General features: G+C 37.5%; 2 protein-coding genes across 2 annotated transcripts; both read left to right on the forward strand.

Annotated features, from left to right (window-relative positions):
- Positions 1-46: 46 nt before the first annotated feature.
- Positions 47-2,271, forward strand: mrpl42 (mitochondrial ribosomal protein L42). Its single transcript, XM_015042839.1, has 5 exons — positions 47-195; positions 583-646; positions 916-1,000; positions 1,185-1,348; positions 2,059-2,271. The coding sequence occupies exons 1-5, from the start codon at positions 117-119 to the stop codon at positions 2,102-2,104; spliced, it is 438 nt and encodes a 145-aa protein (XP_014898325.1). The 5' UTR covers positions 47-116; the 3' UTR covers positions 2,105-2,271.
- A 1,589-nt stretch (positions 2,272-3,860) lies between these two features.
- ube2nb (ubiquitin-conjugating enzyme E2Nb) lies at positions 3,861-9,332 on the forward strand. Its single transcript, XM_015042842.1, has 4 exons — positions 3,861-3,999; positions 5,648-5,894; positions 7,001-7,141; positions 9,145-9,332. The coding sequence occupies exons 1-4, from the start codon at positions 3,970-3,972 to the stop codon at positions 9,186-9,188; spliced, it is 462 nt and encodes a 153-aa protein (XP_014898328.1). The 5' UTR covers positions 3,861-3,969; the 3' UTR covers positions 9,189-9,332.
- Positions 9,333-11,137: the final 1,805 nt, after the last annotated feature.

Genomic DNA, 11,137 nt, shown 5'->3' on the forward strand with positions numbered 1-11,137 from the left:
AACTTAAAAATAAAGTCGTTATTTCTTCAGGTAGTTAGTTAGTAGTATAGAGGAACCTTTGATCGGATTGCTTAGTCGGAACTATTATTTTGACCCACACTCCATAATAACCGAGCATGGCGTCGGGTCACTTGTGCAAGCTGCACATCGCTGCATCTCGACTTTTATACGGTGCTACGCTTCGAAATGTGCATAGTAAGTGTGGTTTTTACTGAGAGCGAACCCATAACAGTGTTATAGTTGCTGAGTTTCCCATTTAAAGCGCCTTTAACACTGACGATAGCTGCTAAGGCTAACAGTGAGGCTAACCTTGACGTCTGTTCAGCTCTAAAACATTTTTATTTAGTACACCGTCGATGTTAATACAGGTTTCTCTGTCTGAAATACAGAAAATATTTTAATTTAAATACTGTATTAAATATTTTAATGCGTTATCTTTTCAATATAATAACTGTATCTTACTTATTTTTTCGGAAATGTATAACGTGCTCCTGTAGTCAGTTTAAAGTAGTTTTTGTGACACCTTCACTGGACCGTGATATTGTACTAATGAGTTATATCCCTGCTTTTTTCCCTTTGCAGCGTGTTTGGTGCCACTTCGACAGAAGTCCAGTGTTAATCCCTCATTAATTCAAGGCCATAACTGGTGTGTTACTTTGAATGTGTCTCTACGTCTAATTACACTTTAGGCAGTGGTATCCTAAAGCTTTGAGACTGGCAGAAATTTTGTTTTGATCAATCCTGGAGCCATTTCTCAGTTAAAAATTGACAGATTTGATCCTGTGAGATATGCATAATTTTTGTAGAAAAAAAAAACGTAATCAAAATTTTAATTTAGTTGCATGAAGTAAAACAAAAATACTTAAATTGTTGAGCTACATCTTGGACATTAACTTCTTAATTTCTATCACTTAGTGAGGTGGAAATAGGTGTTACGTCTGATGGGAAAACCATAGTATGCTACCATCCTGCTGTTGACGTTCCATATGAGCTCACTCAGGTAAGCTCACCTACTCTGTGCTCAGGCCAAACAGTTTCACATAGAGAGAAGTGTAACATTATTTTTTGACTAGTTAAACTCATTAAGTTGTTCATACACCACAATGTCACACTATATGTGCGACAGGATAAGCTATATAAGTGTGTGCATAAAAAAACCCTGTCATGTGTGCGTACCTCTGCAGCCCATAGAGCGACCAGACCCTCTGACCAACCAAGCAGAAACCCACGATCAAGTTTTGAAAGCCCACCTCAGCAAAGAGGTGCTGGACGGCAAAGAGGGGCCGACTATAGAGGAGCTGAGCAAGATGTTCTTCACCACCAAACACCGCTTTTATCCAAAAGGACAGTAAGTACACAGATACAACAACGTTTAAACAAGCAGTGTCTTACAAAAGTATTGTACACCTTGGAGTTTTTACATTTCAACCAAACTTCACTGTGGTTTATTGGGATTTTATGAGACAAGCAAACACGGAGGGGTGCCTCAATGTGAGTTGCAGCAAATATGATGGATGTTTTTATTTAAATGCTTTACGGAAGAAATCTGATGTTATTTCCACCGTGAAACACGTTGGTGGTGGCATTGTGCTTTGGGGTTTACGTTTCGACAGGAGAGATGGGAAAGCTGTCCTGAGCTAAGATTTTGAGTGGGGGGGAAAAAAAAGATAAAGGTTCTGCCCCACTGCGAAATATTTGCAGCTAAAGTTAGCTCAAGAAACTCAAGAGGGCTTAATACACACACATCACATTTCTGAAAACCTATATATCTTTTCTCCTCTTCCCAGTTTTATTACTTTGCTTGAAATATTGCTTAAAATCCCATTGAACACGAGAGTAAAAATGCTTTTTGCTCTTTGTGGTTTGTGTAAGATAAAACTAAAACGGTGTTTTATACCAGATGATCATCCATTTTTTTTCTACTTTTCTCACATTAACAACACTGTTCTGTTCCTATTTATATGTCTACTGTATAGACCAGGCCTAGCTCATTTTTATTTCTCTACTATCTGAGATTGTTTTTTGCAAATACTAAGCAATCCTTTTCACTGTCCACAGGTACGTCTCGAGACGCATCAATAAAAACCCCCCTAAGGACAGATAATCAACATGCATACACTGACCACTGACGTTTGACTTGTAAAAACATTGTATAATAAACTGGTGAATGTTCAGTCTGTTTTCCTTTACCTGCCCCCCCCTCCCCCCCCATCATCATCAACTGATGTATAATGCTGGTTTGAAAAAGATTTAAAAATTTGTTGAAAGAAAGTAGCTGCAGTCCAGACATTTTATTCTAACAACACAAATATAGAATGATCAGGAAAACCTGATTATTTTATTTGGTGAAACAAATCAAACTGACCTCATATAGAACTTTTAAACCTTTTTTTTTAATTGTTCTAATGTTTTACACTTCCTTCTTTAGACACTCAAGGATTTATATGTAATGGCTTGTGCATATTAGTTTATAGATCTAAGATTTGTTTTTTGTTTTTTTCCTAAATATTTTTCATGAAACCTTTGTCAGCATATTCCTCACTGCTGGTTAGAAAACGTGGATCTTTCTGCGCCATGTTTTATAACGGTTCACATTTTAAGTATTGCTTTGTCTAAACATAAGAACTTGAGTTCTTAGTTGCTGTTTATCTAAATGGCATGCTCTTGTTTTCCCACAGTAAGAAATGTTATTCCATATTTATATTACAAACTGAAGTTCGTAGACACTTAAAACTGTAAAAAAAAAAAAGTTAAACAAAATCAATATCGTAATGTGGGATTGTTTTCCCCATTGGATTTGTGCTAATTTCAAAACAATTGTTTAAAATTTGATGATGAGACTAAACTTTTTTTTTTTTTCAGTTTTATATATTAAGATTGAAAATCTAAACATGTTTAAAACAAACATTTACCCCAATTTATATTTAGCATTTTGTGCAGATTGTGTAGTTTCCTTATTATGCTTATCTATGTATATTGTACTATAATTAAAAGAAAATATAGCCATTATGGAATGGCAAGAAAGAACTGTTTGCAGTTTGCAACACGTTCATGAAGAAGTTGCTGTGGTCAGATGAGACCAAAAATGTTACTTTTGAACCCAAATGCAAATCCCAAGACACGCTTCACTGTGAAACACGACGGAGAAGCCACAATACTGCTATTGGAATGTTTTTTTTTTCTGTAGGTTCTGGGAAGTTGTCAGAAAAAAATGGAAAGACGGATGATACCTTATCCAGTCTTTGTCCTGACAAAAAACTTGGCAGTTAAGAAAGAAGTAATTCAAACTTTATTCATATAATACCTTTCAAGATAAAACAAAGTGCTTCAAAAGAAATTCAAACGAAAGGAATGGTTTCCTTTCCTGCTTCGAAAGAAGGAAACAACGTGATCTCAGTTCCAAAGCCTTGGGGGCACAGAAGACAAAAGAGAAAGAAAAGGATAGAAAAGACCTGAATAAATTTGGGAGCCAGTGCATATATGTTGGAATGGCCCAGTCAAAGTTATAATCAGTAGATTAGAATATGAGTTTATCGGATCAAAAGAACCTTTTGAAAAATAACCTTTAACAAGGTACTTTCATTAACCCCTAATTCGTGTGCTAAACTGATTAATTTATTGATCTGATATATTCTAATCTCAAATGTGTTTTCATAGCTCTAAGTGGAAAAATCCTAATCACAGAATAAAAAAGGCTGGAAAACATCAGTGTGTGTGTAATCAGTTTATATAATATATTTCACTTAGTGAAAGAGTTACTGACATAAAATAACTTTTAAATAGTACTCTAATCTAATTAATCTATGTGAACTTTTTAAATGTGTAGCTATGCTGCTGGATCCACACGTCGTTAGGTCATCATCTGAATGTACCGGAGGAGTGAGTTATCAGTCCCCGCCCCGGCACTTCGCTCAATCCAACCTGAAGACAGGGCGAGTCAGCGGCTACAAATATAACTGCTAACACAAGATGGCCGGTTTGCCTCGTAGGATTATAAAGGTACACCTGACAACGAATAGTGTGTGTGCACGCATATAAGACGATGTGAGAGTTTTCTAGGAATCGCTCGGTTATTATTTGGGAAATAAATTAACACCATGTCGCTTGTAGCCTCTCGTTAGCTTAGTTAGCCTCTGCCTTGCTAGCTGTCGAGTTAACTCGCTTCACTGCAACTATTTGTCTGCCACTTCCGTTTACTCCATTCTCGTCTGCTTGTGCTTAAACTCGGATGAATTTTATTTGTTCTTTATTTCTTTTCTAATTAATCTCACTAACGAGCCAGTTATTGTAATTTCTCCCAGTGGCCATATGAATGAATTCGCTGTTCAAGCTAGGCTAGCTGCTGTAGCCCCTCTGGTTCCTACACATGCCTGGCGCTTTCTGTGAAACTATGCCCTTGTGCGGTCCTGAAGTGTTGAAATTGCCTTAATTTGAGAAAATGTACTGGCATTGCTTCTGTGTCATTGAACGAACCAAAAGAAAATGGTGTATTGCGAGTCCAGTTGCTCTGCGGTTTCCTCCCTTCGCCGCACCGCAGCCTCTTTTTGGGCCTGGCCCAGTGTTTTGCCGAAAAAAAACACCCCTGCCCTCCCTCACAGGAAGCGCATTTTAGTGTTCATTATACGCATTAAAAAAAATTGAACGAAAGTTGGCTATTCTCGCGTCTTTCTTTAGTAAGCTTATCAAATTTATTAACAGACAGCCTCATTTATAGCCACTTCCTTTAAGAATGTGTTTCAGTCAGCAAGGGGGCTTTTTTTCGGTACAACACCGGCAGTGAGCGCGATCAGCCTTTTCCGCCACGCCGAGCCTCAGGTTTGGCAGGTTTTCTCTGCCTGCTCCGTCAAGTTGACAAAGTGAAACCACTTCCAGGTTTCTGTTTTTTTTTTTTTTGTTTTTTTTTGTCGTTCCGCTTTTTTTTTCTTTCACCTTTACAACAGAGGCGTTTGTTTGAGTCGGATATAATCAGTTTCCTCTCATCTGATGGTACTTAAGCCTGCACCTGCTTGGTCAGTCATAAAAATCTTTCTTTTTTATTTTTAGTTTCTGAATAATTAAATTGGATTTTTGGGTATCTAGATGAGATTAGTTTATGAAAAAGGCTGCTTATTTATCAAAACTTTGGTAGCCAAATATAAGATCTAAAAGTAATTTGCATTTTTTTTTATTGCTAAGTGAAACCATCAAGAGCTTGGTGTCTACATATGATTTTCCAGCCTACACCCACTATCTCTGTGGTTTAACAGCAGCAGCTCCTAATATTAATTTCAGTGTGATTTAATGAGTCTCTGTCTGCCCTTTACGTCACACTTCTTAGTCGCAAAGCCAAACACTGCTGTGGGCGCTTTTTGATTTGCAGCCAATACAGATTAAACAAGACAAGAGAGCTGAGTAACAGAAAATGGAGATGGATGAATGCAAGAATCTAAACTCTTAAGATAAAGAGAAGCACGCCTTTTAGTAAAATTAGCTATCAGTTAGTGATTAGTCATGTTGTTTCCACGCCGGACTCCTGGAATGTGGTCTCGCAAGTGCGCGGTCGAAGGCAGCCTCTTGTCATCTGTCACCTACTTGAAAGGAACACTTTGCATGTTTATTTTAATAAAAGTCAACAAGCGTGCGTGCCTGTCTTCCCGATCACACGCAGGAGACACAGCGGTTGATGGCAGAGCCCGTCCCGGGGATCACGGCTACGCCCGACGAGGGGAACGCACGCTACTTCCATGTGGTCATCGCAGGGCCTCAGGACTCTCCGTTCGAGGGAGGCACGTTTAAACTTGAACTATTTCTTCCAGAAGAGTATCCCATGGCAGCTCCCAAAGTGCGATTCATGACCAAAATCTATCACCCCAACGTCGACAAACTGGGAAGAATATGTTTAGACATTTTGAAAGGTGAGAGTCTCTCGTTTGCTTTTCCTTCACATTAGCTCAAGGTATTTTAATAAAAAAAAACAAAAAAACATTTCGCTGCAATCTGAGTTTACATCTTAAACATTAAAATGTTTTTCATTTAGCTTTTACCGAAAGAAAACTAATTTCTACCTGACAGTCTAAAGTCATTAGTTTTGATTAAAAATTAAGAAAAAACTTTTAATAATATTTTGTGTTCGGTTGTGTCTGAAGGAATACCGACACTCTGTGTGTTTGAACTTTTAAGATCAATGTCAACATTTACACATAAAACCGAGCCTTTAATTCAAGCAACAAATAATCCAGTTTACTTGGGAAGTGAAACTTTCTCTTATATTAAGTTTCAATGCGTTAAAGTAAAATAGAATTTAAAAGCTTAAAGAGAAACATCCATTTTAATTCTCTGTTATTTAAAACGGCATGGAGTGTCGCATTTATTTATAGCATTGATTTAATCTGAATACATTATTAGTCTAGACTAATTATTAGTCTACTTGTGTTTAATTTAATCTAAATGCAGCTTAGTTTCATTGGGATAATAATAAATAAACGTGTTTGATCTATTTTATTCAGCCTGTCTCATGAGAGCATCAATAAATATTAATGTTTGAAAATATTACTTAATTTAATGTATTTGCTTTTTATTGGGTGAATTGCACAACATTATATAACTGGTTGTACTGAAGTAGTTCTAATAGTTTTAATTGTTTAGAGGACACTTTCTTCAGAAGAGATGACGCCGTCTACCTGATGGACGTTCCCAAAATGTTAACACAAACTGGATTTGTGGGTCTCAGTGCATTTATTAGGTTTTAAAAGTAACTAATTTTGAAAATCAGACATTTTTTTAAAATTTCATAAGTATGCACTATGTGTTCTTGCAAATAAAATACATTGTGTCTTGCTGTTGTATCCGTTTTGTATTGAAATGCATCGTCTCGATTCGTTGCTTCTCCCCGCTATTGGAATAATTTCGCCCGGCTTCTGCTCTCCAGCGGATCCGTGTCGTCTTTCTGTCGGCCGTTTTCTTTGTTTTGCATGTTTTGCATCGTTATCAATAGTTCTCTCTTCTGCATCTTTTCCAACAGACAAGTGGTCTCCAGCCCTGCAGATCCGCACAGTGTTGCTATCTATCCAGGCATTATTAAGTGCTCCCAACCCAGACGACCCCCTGGCAAACGACGTCGCCGAGCAGTGGAAGAAAAACGAAAGCCATGCCATCGAGACAGGTCGGTGTTGAGATTTATCTGTGTTGATTCGATCTGATGCGAAAACAAGGGGATGAGAGCAGCCAAACCGCACTGCAGCTCCTTCAGGTTGTCGCCGGCTCGCAGTTGGAGAAATGCTTTGACAGATGGCTGGAAATATTAGCTGAATTCCAGATCTTTGAAATTCCACCCACACCCGAAGCTTTGCGATGGTTTTACAGGCTGCAGTAGAACCACTAACCGGCGCTAACTCTGCCTGCGGCTTCGTAGGAGGGACAGCATTAACATAATCAGACGACAAATGCAGACAATAGACGGAGAGGTGAAAGGAATTCCTGAATCCTCCGGGGCGTACCTGCCTTTCTCCCACTAGCGCTGGAGCTAGGCTAACCTTGTTAGGATGAGCGAGTGTAGATGATGGATGGATGTTGTGAGTTGTTTGGAGGCAGAAAATGCAAATAGCCTGCAGCCACTTGACTATATGTACAGATGAATCCATCAGACTTTTCGTTTTTAAGAATAAAAATGCGCTGCATGTTGTTTTACAGAGGCAGCCATTTTGAATGCAACATAAAATGAAGAAATTATTCTCACTCACACCACAGTTTATTAATTTTTTTTTTTTTTTTTTTTTTTTTTAATTAAACCTTAAAGCGCATTAGTTTACATAATGTGCTCATTGATCAAAACATGGGAGTCTTCTGGTGTCAGTCTCAGAAAAAGCAAGTTTGCCTCTTTCTTTTTTTTTTTTTTTTTACTGCAAAGTACAAAATAAAGCTGGGAAAACACAGCTCTCTAAAAATATGAATATAAAATAAAATTGAAATATGAGATTAAGCTAAGAAATGGATATAAATAGCTCTCAGTGCAGTCATGAGTCCAACCCCTTGTATTTATTCGCCCTATTTTATAGGAGTTTTTCCTACATCGTACATTCCTGTATTTTCAGAACAAGTTTTTGACAATCGTCAAAACGTTTTGGTTTCATTTAGATGATTGACCTGGGTGCACATGACCACATAAGACGTGCTAATCAGTCAGACGTCAGTCTGAAAGTTAAAAAGCTGGAAACATGCCAGAGAGACAACTTGTCTAACCTCATTTTAGACTGAGGATTTTATTTTAAGAAACTCCTGTTGGCAGAATCCTAGAAAGTGATTAGACAACTTCTGCCTGGGAAAACTTTAAAAACATCAGTGTACATTGCGAATCTATCACAATTTCACAATATTCTTGTTGCAGTGGACTGCAAAAAAGTCAAACCTGACTGTATAAGGGCTAGGCATTTATGCTCTTTATGTTTATGATATATTTGGTCACATTTGCTGTCATTTGTCGTAGTTGTCAAAAATATAATCTCATGAAATATTACAGGATTGGTCGTTGATGATGTCATCAGCAAAACAAAAACCAGAAAGTCCTGATCAGTGCATCTGCACTTTATTTTATAATAAAACCCTTAACACAGCATCTTATGCGCAAATGTATCCGGAAAATACTCAGTTTGCTCGCTCCTAACTTTTTCTTTTATTTTTATGGTGTTTTGTCATTTATTATGGTTTATTACCAAAGGTCTGCTCCGTCATCAGTTTCGCTTCCTTAGAAATGTCAGTGAAGCACATCTGCGCTGTTAAATCTTACGGCCTTATCTCGGAGGCCGTTTTTACGAGCTCCAACAGAGGAGCTACCGAAGGCCGGCTGAGCCGAACAGCACGAGCGCAGAACGACTTCGCTCCGTTTCCACGCGGAGTAAAACCGCTGCCCGTTCCAAGATTAAATGGTTTTTTAATTCTCTCTCAGAAGAGCTTCACTTTATATTTAATTTGAAGTCGGAGTGTAGCAGTCCAGTCCCTGCTGGATCGCAGAGAAAGCAACTCTACAGTCTCGAGGCTTTCTGTAAATAATCCTCAGTACTCTGGAGCACTGACAGATGATTCAGATCGGTCCAACAATCGTTTCACCGCCTTTGCTCGACATCACAAGCTTCCTGTTTCTCTCCCCTCCCCTCCTCTCCCCTCCTGCAGCCCGAACATGGACCAGGCTCTACGCGAGCAACACTGAAGTATAGAGGAACCGAGAAGAGGCGTCTGAATGTGATCCACAAAATGTACTCCTATACTGTCAACCTTTGAATTTAATGGACACATACAAAAGAAAAAAAAAAAAAAAAAAAAAAAAAAAAAAAAAAAAAGAAATAAGTCCAAATATATTTGAAAGAAATGATGAGAATTACTGCTGCAGACCCCTGGGTGACTTATTTTCCTCTCTTAAGACGCGTTAAGTGTGTGTTAGCCTTTTGTTTTTCTTTTTAATTTTTTTTTTTTTTCTGTGTTGCTATTTAAATGCTTGGACAACCATCAACACCCTCCCCATGTCTTAAAAGTACATGCGACATGTTGTCCTGAGCTAGTCACAGACTGGTACGTTTGCAGAAATATTCATTCATTAAAGTTTTTTTCTTTTAACAAACCCATCATTTGTCAACACATCTTTGTCTTTTTTTTTGTTTGTTTGTTTTTTTTTTGTTCAAGCAGCAGATGGAAAGTATTTGTTTTCCCTCTAGGAGTAGTGAAATGAGGGAATATGAATTTTATGTCCTAAAAAAGCAAGAGGATTTTGAGGTTAATAAAAGATTTTAGTAAAAGTTGGTAAATCTAAACAAATTAACATAAAAAAAAAATTGTGTTCTCTCGCATTCTTTCAGCTAAGTGAGACAAATCGTCCGTCAATTCAGAACAGTTCACGTTACGATTTACATATTTGCTAAATTAGTTTTATTCTGGAACATAAAACATCATCATTTTTTATCTCCATGCATTTTTTCGAGTTTCTGTGATCAAATCAGGTATTTGAACATCTGCAAAAGCTGGATAATGAAAGGAAGTTATTACAGAACCAGAGGCAACGTTGTTTTCTTTTCTTTGTTGTTTTTTTCTTTTCTTTTCGTGTCGGGAATATTTTTGGACCCTTTGGGGAGGGTGAGCAGAGTACATTTACACGCTTAAAGTCATTTCCCAACACGTCTAGAATGATCTCAGTCTGCAAATAAAGAAGGTTTAGAAGTGCTGAAAATGACTTTTGCTTTAGCTGCCTGTCCATCTTTTGATTTTAAGAACAATAAATAAAGGCATTCATCAGACCAAAGCTGATCAGAGCAACACAAACTGGTTCATATGGGTGTCCATTTTCTTTTTTTTTTTTCTTTTTTTTTTTTTTGAGTCAGTCACGCTTATGTTCCAACTGTCTGTAACAATTATGCAAGTGCATTTACTTGACTCCAGAGGGGGGAATAAGGTCAGTTTGGTGGCAGAAAGAAAAGGTGATGTTACAAAATAAAACATTTCCTCAATTCCTACAGGATTTTGTGTTGGATGGAAGAAAGCTGTCAACATCTACTAGCGTGGGAGGCTGAAGGATGATTTCTGTGGCCAGATTCGTGTCTCAACAGACTATTGCCTCAGTATCTGGGTTAGGACTTAACATGTTGTAAAATACATTTTTGTTGGGGTCGGGAGGAGGGTTATTGTCCTCTAGTTGTCACTTAGATTTGTCATCCAGTTACTAACTGCTATGTTTTCTCTAGCTTAAACCCTAAAGGATGGCCATAAATCTTTAATTTATTGTTTTCCAGCAGGAGTTTATGGCAGGAAGTGGTTTGGAGCAGCTAGATGGAAATAATTTGAGATCAAACTGATGAAACCAGCTCCCCATGTGTACTGGAAAAAAAAGAAAGAAGCAATTCTGTCAATGATTTGAGTACATTTGCTTACATGGCTCTTCAAACATGCTGTAAATAAACTGAGTTGAGTAAGTAAGAGGAGTCTCCTCTGTTTTTTTTTAAATTATTATTATTTTCAAGGTGTGCAGCGTGAATCATTAAAGTTTAGCGTCTCTTTGAAAAAGCCCACATAGAGTTGCACCTGAAATTATTCACCCTCATTGCAAATTTTTGCAAAACTCAAGTCGTTTTCTGTAAAAAAAAAAAAATAAAAAATTGCTTATCTTTCAAACCTTAAT

Source organism: Poecilia latipinna, unplaced genomic scaffold, assembly GCF_001443285.1.
Source record: "Poecilia latipinna isolate Pla-1442-1.1 unplaced genomic scaffold, P_latipinna-1.0 Scaffold603, whole genome shotgun sequence".
Classification (NCBI taxonomy): domain Eukaryota; kingdom Metazoa; phylum Chordata; class Actinopteri; order Cyprinodontiformes; family Poeciliidae; genus Poecilia; species Poecilia latipinna.

Coding starts and splice junctions, on each gene's coding strand:
- mrpl42 (XM_015042839.1), top strand. CDS start 117: ATGGCGTCGGGTCACTTGTGCAAGCTGCACATCGCTGCATCTCGACTT. Junction 196..582: donor TACGCTTCGAAATGTGCATA/GTAAGTGTGGTT, acceptor TTCCCTTTGCAG/CGTGTTTGGTGCCACTTCGA. Junction 647..915: donor TTAATTCAAGGCCATAACTG/GTGTGTTACTTT, acceptor TCTATCACTTAG/TGAGGTGGAAATAGGTGTTA.
- ube2nb (XM_015042842.1), top strand. CDS start 3,970: ATGGCCGGTTTGCCTCGTAGGATTATAAAG. Junction 5,895..7,000: donor ATGTTTAGACATTTTGAAAG/GTGAGAGTCTCT, acceptor CTTTTCCAACAG/ACAAGTGGTCTCCAGCCCTG. Junction 7,142..9,144: donor AAGCCATGCCATCGAGACAG/GTCGGTGTTGAG, acceptor CCCCTCCTGCAG/CCCGAACATGGACCAGGCTC.